This window comes from Drosophila gunungcola, assembly GCF_025200985.1.
Source record: "Drosophila gunungcola strain Sukarami chromosome 3L unlocalized genomic scaffold, Dgunungcola_SK_2 000003F, whole genome shotgun sequence".
Lineage (NCBI taxonomy): Eukaryota > Metazoa > Arthropoda > Insecta > Diptera > Drosophilidae > Drosophila > Drosophila gunungcola.
This window is the reverse complement of record NW_026453179.1, coordinates 1,322,482-1,341,171: the sequence shown is the minus strand read 5'-3', so window position 1 is coordinate 1,341,171 and position 18,690 is coordinate 1,322,482. Positions and strand designations below refer to the sequence as shown.

The 18,690-nt window shown below is 39.0% G+C and overlaps 3 protein-coding genes across 3 annotated transcripts; 2 read left to right on the top strand and 1 right to left on the bottom strand.

The window, feature by feature from the left end:
* The first annotated feature begins 1,302 nt into the window (after window positions 1-1,302).
* On the top strand, window positions 1,303-2,816 carry LOC128258302 (importin subunit alpha-3-like). The gene is made up of 2 exons (XM_052989857.1): window positions 1,303-1,656; window positions 1,716-2,816. The coding sequence occupies exons 1-2, from the start codon at window positions 1,369-1,371 to the stop codon at window positions 2,142-2,144; spliced, it is 717 nt and encodes a 238-aa protein (XP_052845817.1). The 5' UTR covers window positions 1,303-1,368; the 3' UTR covers window positions 2,145-2,816.
* LOC128258353 (importin subunit alpha-4-like) lies at window positions 2,173-2,727 on the top strand. Its single transcript, XM_052989938.1, has one exon. The coding sequence runs from the start codon at window positions 2,173-2,175 to the stop codon at window positions 2,725-2,727; it is 555 nt and encodes a 184-aa protein (XP_052845898.1).
* Window positions 2,817-5,824: 3,008 nt separating the features above from the next.
* On the bottom strand, window positions 5,825-8,004 carry LOC128258429 (odorant receptor 67c). Its single transcript, XM_052990030.1, has 4 exons — window positions 7,205-8,004; window positions 6,953-7,151; window positions 6,741-6,896; window positions 5,825-6,678 (listed from the first exon to the last, which is right to left on the bottom strand). The coding sequence occupies exons 1-4, from the start codon at window positions 8,002-8,004 to the stop codon at window positions 6,619-6,621; spliced, it is 1,215 nt and encodes a 404-aa protein (XP_052845990.1). The 3' UTR covers window positions 5,825-6,618.
* Between the last annotated feature and the right edge of the window lie 10,686 nt (window positions 8,005-18,690).

Here is an 18,690-nt window from a genome sequence, read left to right as displayed (position 1 = left end):
AATGTCAGAATTTTTAGTTTGTGTTGATTAATGTAATTTAATTTTTTTAGTTAGGCAAAACATTTTTTGTAAATACAATTACTATTATTTTTAATTAAAATGTTAAAATAGCTTCATTATAAACAAATTTGTTACAAGAAGTAACATTACTTGGATTAAGCTCAACAATTTTTAAATAAATATATATTTATAATATTATCTTTGGCTTATAGTTTTATTGTTTGCTTGTATTTAATATTACTTGTTATTAATAAAAAAAATTTAACTGTTGGATACCATATAAAATCTTAATATTAATTCCAATTGATGCAATTTGATAATAATGTTGTTGTATAACTGACCAGCCAAAGTATTTATTTCATATATTCTTTTTTCCGAGTGCATTTGTGTAGATGCCAGTCAACTGACTTGTGTAATTTGTGCATAAGTTTCATTTACTTTGGGGGCGACATAATCTTTAGTTGCTTACTCCGCCCCACGGCTAATGTCAGCTATGGTTGCCGCTCCTGTTCCTGTTCCCTCTGATCCTGCCACTCCTGTTGCCCATCCCACTGCCCCCCGCTTCCATCTGCTTCGCCAGCTCCTTGGGCATCCACTTTTGAAGGCAGTGTCAGCCGCACGGGGCGTTGGCAACTCTTGGCGCTCGAAAAAAATTGTCTCAATGGCCTTGCCCGGTCTGGTTTGGTCTGTGATTATGCACTTGATGTGATGTGCATAAAGCTGAATTTTAATTACGAGTAAATATTTAAGCCATTAAGCTCGAAAAGTATGCTGCAGGCTAAGCAGTAGACTTTGGTGTGCCGGAGGGGATGCGAGGGAGGTGTCCAAGTGGTTGTCGTTGGATTTTCGCCAGCAGTTACGTTACAACCAAGAAAATTAGAACGCACTTGAGGACCAGTAACACGAAGCCAAAATCTTAATTATATCCCCAATGGCAGGTTGAAAATGGTTAGGTATAATCACAACACTTAAAACAGTAAGTTTAATTGGGTTCTAATGAAAAAAATAAAAAAAAAACTATTTATAGATTCAATATTCTTGCCAGCTTTAATGATTTACTGATATAATTATTTAATGACTTACCGTCACTTGCAAAATAAAACCTAATTTTATTTTTTTTTTATTTTACGACTTTTTAAAGCACATTTGCAAGGTTTAATCTGCTATAGATTTTATAAATATTAAACATGTTTATGAATAAAAATATGATTTTTCAAACATACGTATGTTGAATTGAAGAGTTTTATAACCATTGAGTGTACATCACAGTAGGCCGCTTTTTTTTTTTTTAATAACTGACAGTAGACATAAGTTTTAAGTTCCGAATTTTACGCATTTCAAACGGATACGGGAAATATAAGATATAAAATGCCGGCAAATCGATTAAATCTTTACTTGAAATCGGAATTACACTATCTAATGATGATCATTCAGGCAGCGGGAGATGCCACTAAACCACAGAAGCAGCTGTCCGCCGTCCAGGAGATCCGCTTGCTGGTGTGCTCAGAGAGTCCACCCATCAATGACCTGATCGAAAATGGGGTTCTGCCAGTTTTGGTGGAGTGCCTCAAGGAAAGTGGCCATAAAAGTCTGCGATATGAAGCCGCCTGGTCACTGAGCAACTTAGCCTCTGGCAACTCGGAACAGACCACCCAGGTAGAGTTTTGAATTGAATGAACTGGATTTGGCATTGACTTAACCCAATCCCCTTTTAGGTTGTGGCAGCTGGAGCAGTACCATATTTCCTGGAGCTTCTGAAATCGCCAGATCTGGATCTGTGCGAACAGGCCGTTTGGGGTTTGGGTAACATAATAGGCGATGGTCCTTTGCTACGCGACTTTGTCATCAGGTTGGGCGTGGTTCCGCCCTTGCTTTCCCTCGTCCAACAGGACATGCCCTACCAATTTCTAAGAAGCGTGACCTTGGCCATTGGGAATCTATGCCGCCACTACGATCCACCGATATCGGCAGAAACTATTGATCAGATCCTGCCGACACTCAATGTTTTGATCCATCACGAGGACGTGGAAATACTCAAAGGCACTTTGTGGGCTATCAGCTTTTTGGCCGACGGGCAGTCAGGATCAGATCCAAATGGTTATAGACACTGGAATGCTGGGCAAGTTGATATCCTTGATGGGTGACAAAGAGGACACAGTGCGAAGCGCGGCAATGCGTGCCGTTGGAAATATTCTGTCCGGAAACGATGAGCAGTGCCAGAAAGTTCTCGGCCTCGATCCCTTGTCGTATTTTCCAACCTTGGCCTTCTTTTCCGACACGGAATTGCGCGAGGAGATTCTATTCATCCTTAGAGCCAGTTCCCGAAGTCAGATGTGGGTGCAGGCCTTCATTAACGTGGGACTGTTGGCTAAAATAACTGAGATTTTAGGGAGGGGAGAAATGCATGAAAAGGCAGTGGCTGCCATGGTCATTAGTAACCTCACAATCAATTGCAATGAGGAACAGTTACTAGTTCTTATTGCAGAGGATATCCTTCAGCCATTCTGTGATCTCCTCACCAGCCAGTTTGATCAACTTTCACGGACTGTGCTGAATGGCCTAAGAAATATGTTCGAGGTTTCCCATTCCCTTGCGGATAAGGTGGCCCAAACCATCGATGAGTGTGGCGGTCTGGCCAAAATCGAGATACTTCAGACCCACGAAGATGTGCAAATTTATCAGCTAGCTCTCAACATCATAGAACGATACTTTGGCTGTGAAACCTAGCCCAGCTTTAATTTGGATTTTGATTAACAAATGCTATATTGCATTAAACTTTTTACTCGACCCCTTTTGAATAATTTTACAAAAAAAAAAAACAAAAAAAAACGGCAGTCAATCGCAATTATACTTTTCAAACTTTTGCCATAAATAAACATTTTTTTTGCTTTGTTAATTCTCTGATTAATTTGAACAAGAACAACGGAAAAATATTTTATTAATTTGTAAGCCCATGGTTGGGGGCACTCAATTAAAAGTTTCAGCATCGACTTCCACCATCAGACGAGTGTCGATAACAGTGCCTGTGGAAAGTGTGTGTACACGGGTAATAATCAATGCAAATAAACGCGAATCACTCATCGATCGATGTTAATAAAAATGCGAGAACGAGAAACGAGAAACGAACAACAGTCGGCAAAAAACTTTTCAACAAAGCCCTATAAAATGGCGGAGTGTACAAATATGGGGAAAAAAAAAATAAAATTACGTTTTCAGAGGGGGAGAAACCTCTGGCTTTGTTGCTTGTTGTTAGCTGTTTGCCTGCTGCCTGCTGATTATGTGTATTTGCATGCTAAAGCAATTGTCCTGCGGTCCCCGCGTCTATCGTCCTTCGCCTTGTCCACTAATAGTCGAAAGTGCCACCACCCCACCCATTGACCATCCAAGCCACCCGTCACCCTCTTGTCCACGCCTTGTTAACGTAATTTCCATAAAACATTTTGTTACTTATTTATCTTAATTAAAATAAATTTACATTTTTCTAATTTAAGAGCGCGACGGAGGAAACACAACAACGTCAACTAGTCAGTCGTGACCCCCTCATTTTCCCTTGAATTTTCCGCCCCCCTCTTACCAGGCTTTGGAAAGTGACATTTTCTTAACAAGCCAAAAGGACATTTGCTGTCCTATGGGGAAAATGTCGAGCCATCGCACAAAGGTTCTCGACGAAACACAACAAGGAGTGGGGCGAATAAAAAAGCTGGAAAAACTCAACGTAATGGAAAGTTGCCTGGGCTCTTCGCTCGGATCTCATTAGCGCCGGTTGCCACGACACTGAGTCTTAGCCTTAGTCCTGGAGTCCAGAGTACAGAGTCCTGGACTCTTCCGAGAAATCCCGGGTCCTGGGAGCCCGGGAAGAGCATAAAATTAAAAGCTGATGAGCTTGAATGCTGCACAAAATAAAAAAAGATTTCTTCACGTATTTGCGTAGTTTGTGTCCTGCGAATTTTTTCCACTCCTCCTGATGTTCCTGGAAAAGGACAAAACGAAATGTTTGCCCGAATGGAGCGGGAAAATGCGACAGGAAATATGAGCAGCAAATGGAGTGGACGCAATGGGCAAGAAATAATGTTCGATAAAAGGACATCAGGCAGTGACTTTGCACAGGGAATAAAGGCATAGATGAAAGGCAAACAAAACAGATAATTTGCCTAGTTGATTGAAATCAAAGTCATATTAAATAACTCCAAGACAGGCATTGCACTGTTACTGACATACGAAATGTTTTTATTTAAAAGAAACCGAAACTCATAATTTGGTCAACAAAAGGCCACTCAATACTAATAAATTGCACTTTTGTTATCCAATAAAGTTCATTGATAATGGTTCTTTTAATAGAATTTTTTTATTCTATTAAATTAAACCAAAAATGTTGTGATTTTTTAAGTTGCAATCCAAGTTGTGGGAAAATTTAATATTAAATGGACATTAATTTCAATCGATCAAAGATCTGTAATACCTTAAAGTATATGTTGCATGCCCAGTACAGTTGCCTCGTCGATGACTAATCATTAGCCCGACATGAGCCGCCTTGTTGGCCCTGTACAGTGGGCCCGCAATCCGGGCATAAACAAGGCAAATCGGCAATAAATCAAAAATCAATACAGTCAACGCCATTTTGCATTTCGCTGGTGGGAGTTGAAAGCGTCAACGGAAACCAATACAAAGGCCATAAGTAAATCTGGCTCACTCCCGCAGTCAGTCCGTCTTTGTCTGTCTCTGTCTGTCTCTGTCCGTCTCTGTCTGTCTCCGCTGGCTGACAAGAAATGTTAGAAAAGAAACAAGCCGAAGAAAAGGGGGCTGGGGAGAGGAGCATCCACCCGCCAGGACAAAGTCCTGAAAGAAGGGGAGGAGTCAGGCCAAGGGAAGCTGAAGCTTGAAAAGAAGAAACAGCGCTGCCCTGGAAAAAAAATAGGAAAATAAAAAGTAAATTCAAAGCAAACGAGACTAAAATTATAAAAATTGCCCTCCTGGTGGTTCAGAGTGCGCCCCCGTCCAAAGATCCGTCCTGCTGCTGCTGCTGCCGCTGCTTCTGATGATGATGATGATGGTGGTGCTGGTGATGGTCGTGTTGAGGAGGAGGACAAGGACTAAGGACCAAGAGCAGGACCAAAACGAAACGAACGCGATTCCAATACGGGACATCAACGTCACTGGGGGTGGATGGTCCGAGTTCGAGTTCGAGTTCGAGTCCATATCCTGGGGGTGGTACATAAGGACCTCTACTCTCCTCGCCGTTCCCTTCCCTATATGTGCATTATATACACACAGCACTCGCTTCTTCGCCTTGTGTATACTACACTATATAGCAATGGCCCGCAGCGTCAATGGACCAAAATAATAACGACTAACGGCCTGTTAAGGGAAAATGCAACGAGCTCAAGGCTTGATAAGGGGAGGGCAATGCGGGGGAGGGGGTGGCGAAGGAGCGGTGGGTGGTTGGGGGCTGGGTGGCCAAGGTTTTTTAAGTGGTCGCGCGTGACGTGCACATCGGAATTATACACTGAAAAGATAATTATATTTGTTGGCATTTAATATAAAATAAAAGAAAAATAAAAAAAAACTAATTTAAAAATTAGTAAAAGGTATTGATATTTCTGAGAAGCTTAAATAAATTAAAACATCTTAAAAAATCAACTAGTTTTGAACAATGGTTATTAAAAATGATTTAATGAATGTGTTTCAATTAAGTTTTCAAAATTTTGCAAATATTTTATTAACGTTTTAGTTAATTAACTTAAAAAAATATTTTAAACTTATTCAAACTATTTTATTCAGTTTGAGTGATCTAATGTTTAATTGAGTACTTTAAAATTGCATTATTGGGACTTCAGATTAAATTCGGATGTACTTGCCATTTTTTTTTCTCTGTGCACAGGGCTGTGGAGACGGAGGACGTCTCCTGCTGACGTGGTATTTGCCAGCTCCGACTCTGATCGGTTGGCCGCCATGGCAAAACAAATTTTCGTACCACCCTCGCCCACTTATTTGCACACAAAACTCTTGTTACTAGCTGCCATTATGATTTTGAAAAGCCATTGCCATTCCACCCCCGCACTCTCGACCATTTTTTTTACGCCCGCTCCGCTTCATTTTTGCTCATTGAAAAACTGTGAAATTTTATAATAAGCATTTTTTTGTTGGTTGTTGCTGCCAGATTATTGTCGATGATTGTGATTGCGTTTTATGTTGTTCCTTTTATTACCAGGTCAGAGCGGGAGTGTTTTTTTGGGGGATGGGACCCCCATTTCTGCTTTTATTTGCGCCCCGGTCCTTGGCGCTTTTTTTTTGTGAACGGTGCTGTAATATTCCTTTTGAAAAAAATATTATTTTGTTTGCCTCGTGTGCCTCTACTGCTGCCGGATTTTTGTGCTCGGCCAGGCGCTATTGGTCTCCATTTAAGCTTATTAATTTTAAATGCGATTTTTAATTAAATATTATCAAAGCGTGTCGAGGGCGTCATTAAGTTCGAATGCTTCAGATGTAGCGATTGGCGTTGAATTGCAGGGAAGAGCGGTGTAAGGGAGATTATTGAAGAGATGTTGAAAATCCCTATTAACGAATCGATTCCCACCAAGTGGATGCTTTGAGAAGCGCGGAGAGAGGCGCTGTGATTATTCAATTATCGCTGTATGTGGTCCTCAGTAAGGCAAAAAACTGATACGACATGCTGATGACCTAGGGAATAGTTCAGCGTTTATAAAATACTAAAATATTAATTTAAATTGTTTTAATCACACCTTCATATAGGTAACCAAGGAAATGGGTGGAAGTGTAGGCGGTCTTATTGAAGCTGGCTTCTGGCTTCGCAGAATTAGAAGCTTCAACATGCTGCAATAGGACTTGCTGCACTGGAACCACTTCTGATTGTAAGCGGCATCGCCCACTTTCAGACTCTAAAAAGGTCACAAAGTTGAGTTTCATGAATTCTTGATTTGTATATTATTCTTACCGTGGCAATCAACATGTCTCCATAGTAGCACACTAAAAATACTTGTACTAGCGAGGTCATCAGGAATATGCAGTAGATAATGATAACTTCCACGGTGGATTCGGTGACCTGAAAGGCTATAAAACATATCTGCATCGAGGCCATCAAGAAATTTAAGAGCAGCGAGATGCTGTAAATATCATTAACGCGTTCGCAGAGTCTAGAAGAAAGATAAATAAAGTTCTGGAAATTAAACAGCATTTCTGTACTTACTTAAGACACTTGTCGTGATACCTGATAATGCCAACGAGAAACTCTATATTCTCTCTGTCCTTGTCCGATTTACAGGGATGCTCCTCCAAACACAGCGATATATAACTGAAGTGCATACAGATCTGTGTAATGACCACAACGAGCAGAAGATCCGCGCAGAGAAAAGCTATGCCCGCTAAATAAGCTCCATGAGCTATATCCCAGTATGTGATCCAGTAAATCAAATTATTGCTAGTGGCATCGAAGGGAAACCAGATGAGGAAACCGAAGTTTCGATCAAAGGTGTCGTAGCCCAAAAAATTAAATTTTACCGTGGCCTTAATGGCCGGATAAAATGAAAATGTGGTCGTATATGCCAAGCAGAGAAACGTGAAGATATTGATCACACGTTTCATGGTCTTTTCGAAGTCCAACAATTTGTATGCCTTCTGTTTCTGCTGGGTCTTTGGATGCATGTCCTCCAGGTCTTCGAGCAGCATTATCAACGACTCCTTGCCAGTCATCATGGCGGCTTGCTTAAAATCGGACACCAGTGAAAATCCAATGCAGGGAGCCACGGCAATGGCCAAACGAATGGTTTCAAAGTCCTGCAGTGACTTGTAGAAAAACACCAGCTCACCGATCACTAGCAAATTGAAATTGATAAATCCCGCATATAAGTAGATCTTCAGCAGAAGCGATTTCAAAGGATTTGTGGATCGATAAGCGTAGATATCCTCGCCAATGGTCCTGTAAAACAGCACTGGCACTCGCATCATGTCCATAAAGGTCCTGACTGAGTTATCCACTGCCTTTTCCATTTTATATTTATTTTTCGGGCAGCTTTTCCTTAAAATTTCGAATTGAAACTGTTTTGTGGTCAGTCTGTCGCATTGGTTTTATACAGCTGGCGGCTTAGGGCGTTTCTGAAAACTTTTTTTTATGTCCCATCATGTCGCGCCTTGGAAAGTGTTGATAATTGTGCCTAAACTTTTAACTAACCAATGTAATTAGCTGTGAACTTTTCTCACTTTGTGCCACCAGCTGAGAAGGTTCCCAAAAAGCGAAATGTTGAGGGGGACTCGGGAAAACAGGACTCGACCTTCACCGGCCGTAAATCAACATGAATTGCAACAAAAGATATCGCCATCTTGACACCTGCGAAAATTGTGTGCCACACTGAACGAAAAAATAAACCAACTTAAATTCAGTAACTGATAAACAGTTTTAACGGCTTCGAATGATTTTGAATACATAACATATTAAAAAAATATTTTCTGCAAAAACCTAATGCAAATATTTGTTGTAGTTATTGATTTTTGCTTTTCAATTTTTTTTCGTTGATCATAAAATGTACTCTTTTCTCAGAAAAAGATTTTATAATTACGAGATTTATAAAAGTTTTGATGTTTAAGTGAGCTTTAAGAGCTTATATAGTCAATAATAATAATTTTTTCATGAAGTTTTTTTTTTGATTTTGTTTTTAGGTCTTAGTCTTGTATAAATTTCTAAATTTGTATAAAGATGGTTCCTTCTTTACCCAAAATTTTGTTTTTTTTTAGGTTTTTTTCTTAAATTTACATTATTTACCTTTCTAGCTTGAAAATCAAAATTTAAAAAGACTTCTTGCAAGTAAATCTTTCAGATATCAGTTTTTAATTTTCAATTAAGCTTAGGTTTTTTGTATAAGTATAAAAAATTTGTATAAGAAATCAATTTAATTATTCCTAATTAAATCGAGTTCGATCGATTTTTTCATGCCTTGATTTTATAGGAGAGACGTTGAAGGTGTGGCAATGGACACACTACTCTGGACCATAATGAATGTGTTGAATGAAATGAAAATAATTTTTCTTGTTATCCCGCCTCCCCAGGAGCACAAATTGAGCGGAAAATAACTAATAAAGTCGGACGTGGACGGAGGCCATGAATAAAATGCAAGGCTCCCAGGCATTTGCCAAGATTACCAAAGAGCGGGTGCTGGTATTGTGGGTGGGAAAATGGTGAAAATTCAACCAGCCATGGACCATTAGGGGGAAATAAGGGGAGGGGGGGAAAGGGAGGTCCTGGGTCAGAAGGAAGCCTTCTCTGGGCACGTGCAAAATGGCAGCTCAAATTGAAATGCTGCCGATGCCACAATGGGTAATTTTCATTTCAATTTTCACAGTTTTCCTCCACTCCGTTGGTCTGACAATTTTTTGCTCATTTGCAGCTTGCATTTGAGAATTGAACTTGTGCCCGGAGCGAACAATGATGTTTCAGATGATGATGGAGAATCTCTTCAGGATTTTTTTATTCGCTCGCCAGCCAAAAGGAAAACTTTATCCCGGCAGCTGCGTGTGGCAAGAAAAAGTTTGGGAAATGTAGAAAATGTTTGCATCATATTGAAAACTCTCAACATTCTTCGCCGCTTACGTCGCCGTGGTCCCCGTGAAACTTTCAGTTAGTTTCTGTATTTAATAATATTATAGGAAATAGGAAAGAATTTGAATTGAAAACATTGCAAAGTTTGTGCTGATAAATATATTGTCAATCTATTGTGAGTGTGATCATAATAACATGAAATTTAATTTACCAAACTAAACTAAATTGTGGGACATCATAAATTTTACGAAGATAACTTATTTTTCAAAATACGTAAATACAAATATAATTATTTACAATCATTTTCTAAATTTATTTTACATAAGATACGGATACCGTGGATCTGTAGTTTTGTTAAACACTACTAAAGTACGGAATATATATACAAGTATATAAAGTACGGAATGTATATAATAATGACAAAACAATTGAATTATTAACAAGGAAAAAAAACAAAATATTACCTTTTAAGTACCAAAAAATACCTCATTAAAATTTTTAAAGCGTTTAATAAAATAATTTAATTTTTAATATGAAATTTATTTGTTACGTGTTTGCTTATACATTTTTCCCTTTTCCAAGTACATAAACACGTTTTCAATTATTCTGTTCAATTACTAGCTTCGATTAATTAGCACAGCTGCCAGAAATGAAAAACACATAGAAGTAATGCCTATATACGAAAATTGGCAGGGGCTGTTTCGCTCAACCTGATTCTACTCAATTCTGTTCCCCTCTGTTTCTTTTGAGTTGAGTTACTTTTTTGCTTTGAGCCATTTGTTTTTAGGGGTAATTTTGAGTAAAGGGTGAGTTTGAGTTTGAGTTTGAGTTCGAGTGTATATTATTCTATGTTATTTCCTTGGCGACGTAATCCTATGTTTTCAACCCCTTTCAGATGATTTCCATGTTATTCCCCTCTCTGAAACCTTTCCCACTCGAAATGTGTCCGCGCTAAGGCAGTGGGAACAGTTTGTCCTGCCAACAGAGGGCGCTGATGGGCTCTGAAAGGACACGCAAATTATTTTAATGATTGTTTCTCTTTTTCTATTTGTACAGATTTATTTCTTTGTTTGCACAAACCAGACGCTAGGTGTCGTCGTTTAATAATAGAAAAATGTTTACTATTTCTGTCCGATTTAAGGACCTCAACCAGGCTATTCAAATCCCTTTTCTTTCATAATTCTGCAATACAATTTTGCACTTTTTTGTTTCACAGCAGCATTTTGAAGAGCTGCACTTAGGCGCAGATTTTAATTACTTTCCGGCCGACTGGCAACGGAAGAAACACACACAAAGATCCTTGCACAAGGGGTATCCATTTGCTCACGAGTGGAAGGGAAGGCGGTTGGGGGTATCCTTTTTGCAACATTTAGAGAATGCATTTATCTGACGGACCCTCGGAGCCGAGAATCTGGAATCTGGCATCTGAATTAGCCGCTCGCCTTTGTCGCACTCGAAGGAAGGCAGAAAGAAAAGAGTCCGCCTCAAGTGCAGGGCATTATGTATTCATGGCTAAAAGAAAAAGCAACGACACATGTGTGTGTGTGGCAAAACTCAAGGGGGTTGGGGAGGGGCCAAAGAAATGCTGGGCAAGTGCACTTAGCAGCTTGTAGACGCCCCAGTTGACATTGCCACACGCACACCAGCGTGTCTGCCACTTGGGGGTTGTTTTCTTCGAGCCATAAAAAATTCGCACATGAGCAAAACACACTTACACACACATACACACACACACTCACACAGAAGGCGAGACAATGGCGCTGGCAAAAAAAAATAAGAGGGCGGAGGGAGTAGGAAATGGGGGGGGGGAGATCCTGGCCCGAAGTGGTTGCTTGCAACCCTGCTGCAATTTTCAAATGGCCCAAACGCTCAAGGCGCAACAACAGCAACGACATGTCCATGTCCTGGCCGCCTTTGTTGCAGTCCTTGCTCGCAGGACCCCCTCCCCCGTTTCCGACCCCCTTCCCCCTTCCCCCACGGCACTGCCGTGCGAGTTCCCCCACTCGTGTAATCACAAACATGCTACAAAAGCCAGAAACAGGCTCAAGTTAATGACTTGGCAACATGTTGAGAACGCTGCGAGAGCACAACTCGGATGCACTACGAAAAGGACATGCACTGAAACCATTACTGATGCTATTCAGTAAATGTTATTTGACTTAAAACTTAAGCTCGTGTGTTTTCATTAGCTATTATACTTTATAAGATATAACATTCTCAAAAAGTTTAAATTTATTTATACTCTTTTTTTATTTTTTAGTCATCAATTTGTTAATCACAATCTTTTAAAATTATAACTACGAAAACAAAAACTACTCTTTCTTCCAAATTCTCGATGAAATGTTTTCTTTAAGTCTTTAAGTAGACAGAAATATTATAACCGAAAGAAGGTGTTTCTATATTTTTCATATTCAATCGATTTTTAAATCGAGATCAATATAGTATGACAAAGCTTGCAAAAAAGTAAGAGGCAATTGAAATATAATACCAGTGATTACTTGGTAGCATAAACTTAATAGTTTTAAGTACGATTAATATAAATACAAATAAAAGTCCAAGAAATATGAACACTGTGTGCTCGTTTTTTTATTGAAAAGCAAATCAAAAAGTACTTATTATTTATTATTATAATAACATAATAATTATATGCAGTACGAATTTGTGCCAAGTGCAAGTGCAGATGAAGTTGAATTCAAAGCTGTGGCTGAAGATGGATGTGGGATATGCACCTGCATTTTATTGCATCCTGCCGGAGGGCCGAACAATGGGGCCTTTGTCTAGGCTCGTCTATCCAGCTAACCAGCCATCCAGCTAGCCAGCCATCCAGCTGTTGGCCGCAAACAATTCCCATCTCGCGAAGTCAAAGTCGCGATGATCTTGATAGCTAATTGAGCTGGGACAGCTGGCTGGAGGTTGTCCCATGTCTGTGAGGCCAGAGGATTGTTTACCATATCGGATGGATCGGTTTGACCCCCCCATCCCCCAACCCATGCCTGTATTAATCCATCTCCTGGGGGTGTCACGCATGCGCCTTTGTCACCCGTCGCAGCCACGTCAACACTTCGAATGTTTCTGGCCATTTTTGGGCAAATAACTTGCTCTGTTGCGCGGCTCAGTGCTGAAATCCCGTTAGCGCGGACGGCCTAAAGAGTTGTCATTCAGTTGTCGCCGCAGACCACCGTTGGAGATGATGTCGCGTCTCCATCTGTCGCTGGTTTTTCTGTCTTGTTTCGTTTAGCTTTCAGCCAAGCCAGGGGCAAACAGGCCAAGGAGCTCCAAGTTTGTCTTCTCGGTTTTGCGGCGTGTTGTCGTCTGCAAATTGTTCGCGTCGCTATTATCCAGGGGCATCAATCTCCCGGCAATTGACAGGCCTGCTCCACTGAAAAACAGCCTTTTTATGGCCAAGACAAAATTATTTACTCAGCCACAGCCGCCGCCGCCGCCGCCGCCACCGCCACCGCCACCGCAATTGTCAACCCGGGAATTGGCCCCCTTTCGTTTCAGTGCACCCCCACCTTCTCCCCTTTTCGAGCTGCCCCTGGTTTTATGGCAATTTGATTTGTTGGCAGTTTTTCTGTAAATTGCTGCAAGTCTGCCTTTTGTCTCGTCGCTTAATTTAATTTGTTTTTCGGCTCTGGTGTATTTATGGTTAGTTGGCGGTCTTCACTTGATTTTTTCCCCCGACTGATTGATGGAATTGAGAGGTGGCCAGTGACAGGATGGCCAGGAGTGTTGGCACAAGCTAATTGAATGTAAATGATTGTAAAGTTAATTGTTGATCGAGATTCAAGTACATATACAATATACTCCAAACTGTACTGTTCTATTTGCTTAATTCAATGCATAGATAATTTGCGGAATACCATAACAGCAATTCAATGAAACTAAGAGTTTTAATTTACAATTAACCATTTAAAATTAATTTTATATCTTTGCAGAGCGCATAATTCAACAAAGCTAAACTAATTGAAAAGTTAATAGAAAACTCAGCTCATGGTTATTTGCTTAAAGGTATTTAAAACACTTTTTGTGCTTGGTATACAAACGTACTTGCAAACAAATTTCAAAGATTAAAGAACACCAAAATCTTAGGGCATATTATCCTTTAAAAATAACTCACATTATTCAGTTAAGGTTTTCCAAAAGCTCTTACCTTTTGCAGTGGTCTTTTCATAGCAAACTCACAGTTCGCTGGCTTTTTCAGCTCCATCGGTCTATACAACTTTAAGCTGATTTTGCGGTCATAACTGCCCAAACCCAAGGCACCGAAACAACGGCAGTCCAACAACTTTTGCCATATCAATGCCAGGCAAAATAAAAACCAAAAATGCAATGTACAAAAACAGGGCGAAGGAAAGGGCTGCGACTGGGGAAGGATGGAAAACGGGGAAAATGGGGGGGGGGAGGTAAATTTGGAAAACTGAGACTGGGTGCGGGTCCGTTCCATTGCATTTCCGTTGCTTTTGACGCGGTTTTTTCCCACACAGTCGACGCTGCATGCAACAAAAGCGATGAAAATAAAAACAAAACTTTTGCCATTTTTAATTACAGCTCTGAAAAGCGCCGAAAAAATCCACAGTTTGCTTTAATTACCGCGCGAAAAGCGAGACAGAGAGTCCGGGATAGATAGAGTGGGATGAAAAAGTGGCAGGGTTATTTTTTATTTTTTTTTTCTCTGTTTTTTTCGCTGATGAGGCGCACTTTGATGAAAGAATTCCAGCAACGTCGACGACTACCTCGCAATTATGGCAACATGGAAATAAAGAAAAGCGAAATAATTCTCGTACTTGAAGGTATCGCAACAACTCCATTTTCGCCGCTGCCCCTCGAGCTCTTGGTTGGCTGCTCGGCAAGTGGAAGTGCATTGAGGCATGCAACAGGAACAGTGCCTCTGAAAAGTCCCCAGCTGCACTCTAACTTTGGCGCGAAAAAAAGGGGAATGGGGCGAACAAGAAACGTACTTCGCATGGCCGCTGCCACGCCCCCCGCTGCCATTAATTTTAATTCTAAAATTAATGGAGAATTCTGCAATGTTTTCTCTGGACTACTATTATTCACTCTTGCAAGTATTTAAAAATGCATTTTAACATTTATTTCTCTTTTAATTTTGAAAATCTTATGTGTCCTATAAAAACTCAATTAAACTTTATAAATGCATGTGTACAAGAATATGTTTCATCTTAAGTTAATGTTTAAGGTTGTAATTCACAGTTCAATAATCTATAATTATAAGAGAAAATCAGAAAAATACTTTAATGTACCAACATTTAGAAATTTATAAAAGCAAAAATAGCCAAACTTTTCTCCAACACTTTCTTTGATTTTTGGTTTATTTTTCTTTTTTATAAAATTATTAAATATAAGCTTGTTTAATCATTTTAGTAAATAACTAAGCGATATATAGTTGGTTTTGGCGACCTTTCCAAAGTATTTTAATTGTTAGCCGACTCGAGGTCAGCGATATTTAAAAAGTTTTGGCCTCTAAAACTAAATCATTTTGCACAGTAGAATTCTCTACTACTTAAATTTAAAACTCTAGGAAATTATGACACAAAAATGTAATCCATTAATAAAATGTTGTGCTAAAACTATTTTTAGATAAAGACATTTAAGTGAAAAGTTAATTGAAATAATTTATGTCAATATGGAAAGATTTTCTGAGTGTTTCCATATTTTTCTATGGCTTAGCCGCATATGGAAAATATCCCGAGTAATAAACCAAAATGAAAAACAGCTAGAAATAATGAAAGCACTGAAAAATGCAAAAAAGAAAAGCTGGGGGCGCGTAGATAGTCCTAGTCGTAGACATTCCATTCGCAGACAGGGGAGAATATGGCTCTTAATTATGCTGACAAGAGTTTTCTGGCTGGGCTTCTTTGGGCTTTGGCTCCGCAAAATGCAATGGAAATGTCATTAATATTCGCGCCCATTAAAATCGACGCCAAGCGGAAAACTCCCAAAGGATGGGGCTCAAAAGGGCGAGGGTTTTCGAGGGGGATTGGTACATCATTGCACTTTGAATGGGCTTCATTAGTGCGGTTTATTGAAACGCCGACTGCTGCATAGATACAATTACAAGTGGATGGCTGGATGCATAGATAGATAGATGCGGATGCCATAGATCCAGTAGATACAATTGCAAAAAATTAGTAACCAACTTGCCGGCTGAAGTGGCAGTCCATTGAGAATGGCCACAATAGACCTGATCGGATCTGAAGTGGCCCGAAGTGTAGATAGATGACGCTGAATGGAGCCAATAAACGAGCCAATAAGCAAAATTGGATCCAATGAAACGAGCTACGCAACGAGGAAATGAAGTGCTGAAGTAAACATTCTTGGAACTCTAATTAGAAATAAGGTGGTGTTAGAATGCATGAATTAAGCAAAATGAGAAAAATTGTTAATTGATGATTAACTTTTGAAGAGCCATCAATTAACTTGAAGCACTTATACTAATCTTTTTGCCAGAAAGTTAGAAATTAACTTTTAACCCTAAGAAATTAAATTCCTAATCGGACTTTTTTAAAATGATATAAATAAGTGGCCAAATGTAAGTCATATTTTGCTATTATTTCAATTATCTTGCCCAGAATTCACTTTCAAGGTAAAACTATTAACAATCTTTCAAAGATGCAAGGTACTTAATTGAGAATCAGTTGACCAACAATTCTAGCATTTTTATTGAGTTTCTCTTAATTTTACAGCTTGTAACTTAGAAATAAAGAAAGGAATTTGGAAAGAGATAAAAATAATTAAAGTGGCGTCAATTAAAGTGGCGTTGTATTTATTTTCTTGTATTTATTTGTATTTATTTTCTGGCTACGTGTTAATTACCTTGCCAAGAGCTAACATTCGGGGTAATAAAAACTTTTCAGGCAGTGGCCCCAAGACTTTTCGTGTTTATAGATTTTCCCAACCTCCTTCCGATGTTTTTACTATTTCCATTACCCTCGACCACTAACAACTTCGTTTCCAATTTCAATCAACGGTTTTTCCACCGTTTTTCCCCTACGGTCTTTCAATTTTAAATGAGCTCACATCAATTTTAATTACCATCTGAATACGATGTCCGCTCCCTTCTCCATTTCTCGGCTTTCGATACGCCCCTCCGAATTATCTTGGCCATCACTTGCAGCGTGCGTTGAAATAATTTGCGTTAATTTTTTGGTATTAACAAGTGAAGTTTTAGTGCCCCTGTCTGGCTTCAAATGGCTATTTTTTCTCTTCGAGGAGGTTGGACCGGCGCCTGCAAGGGGCAATTAATCATAAGCTAGCTACCAAAAAACAGTCGAAACGAAACGGCTTCCCTTCCGGGCTGGGTCTCTCGTTTTTGGCCAGCAAATGTAAACAAAATGCACGCCCCGTCGTCATTCGGATCGTCATCGCTGTCTGCCGCAGACAAATGGTTGGCCAAACGGCCAAATGGCCAATGGGCCAATGTGACTGCCAACTGCAGTGCCTCTAAATACCCACCTTTCCCAAAAAAAAAAGACTGCTTTTGCCTTGCCAAGAAATGTGCATGTGAAACAATGTCTGCGGCTGAATTGGCTTTCACATGGGGGTTGCGCTGGTCATATCTGAACGAGTATTTTGACATGGCCGAGTGAGAAAATTTATAGGCCGGGCACTGAGAAAAAGCCCTCCCGAAAGAGGAAGAAAAATTAAAAAGTTTGGTAAAAATAACGCAACACCACATAAAAAAAGAAATTAAAAATAAAAATTAATTGTTGCTTGTTTTCCTCACTCACAAGCTGCCATATTTTAACATTAAACATTAATAAATTTTGTATATGTTCTTTTTACATATATATATATACATTTTTTATTGCTTTAAAGGTTTGTTTATATTTTTAATGCAACAGAAGTGTAATATCGGATTTTATTCCCATGTTTAATAAATAATATATAGTTAAAATACATAGTGTTTTCTCAGCAGTTTATTTTTTCCATTTTGAGTGCAAATATATTTTCCTTTCCCACAAGAAATATAATTTTCTTCAATATTATCATTTTAATTATTTAATTTTTGTGCTCATACAATTGTCCAAATTACTTCCCCAGAAGCTTAAGACTTCTGTTGAATTCTTTTCTGAGTGCAAATGTATTTTCTTCGGAAAATTGGTTCCTTGGCAGCCTTATCAATTGCATCAAGCTAAAGTGATCGTTTGCTGGCCTTGTTTTAAGCTTGGCTGCTTAGTGGTCGCGTTTTTTTTTAAGCCACCGCTTAATGCGCTTTTAAACATGCAAATTGGCTCATTACAGGCCACGTTTTCGGCTCCTATTCATGGGTGCGACTTAATTAGCCCGGTTAATTGCAAGGCGCTACCGTTTGCCGCGCGTTCTCGTTGCCAGTTTTATGGACTGTTAATTGAGTCAGACCACTCCAAAGCCAACAGTCCCCGATGCGCCTTTGTTTCCTCTCGATTTCGGGTAATTTCGAGCCGAGTTTATGATGCCTGAAATTGATTTCGGCTTTCAAAATGCAGGTTGCATTTATTCAGTTGGGTTGGCCGTTGAACAAATACTTAAATCTTGATGGCAAAGGAAAGAAAGGATTTGTAAGTGCTTGGTGTTAATAGCTTAGTTGTTTTTTCTGTATTAACTCAACACAATTAGGAGTTCAGTCATTAAAAATTAATTGCAAGTGCTAATGAAGTTTTTTTAATTTCCATTTCCATTTACATGTTCAGTATATTTTTTAGATAATAGCAATTTTTGTAAAATTTGTTTAGTTTTTATAGGAAACTATTAATCTGTTTTTTAATTAAGACCTCTTTTGCATTAATTATAGTTAAAAGTTCTTTAATATTTTCAGATTAAAGCGTGAATTGTGAACTTTAAAATCTCACATGATCTGGAGAGAAAAATGTTACAATGTAACCTTTTTTTAACTTATTAAGTTATAATGATTTCAGCTAGCAGACCACTTTATTGTTATTTGTAAGCTCTACATTCTTAATATAATAATAAAATTGATAAAGTGCTACAAATTTTAACCCTTTAGAAATTTAGTAGTTCCAAATGATTCCAGTTAATAGTCCACTTTGCTCTCTTTAAAATTTTCCATGGCATGTGTATTTGCATATGCATTCTTTTTGCATATATTAAATTGTTTTAAGTAATTCATAGCTGGTGTCGTTTTC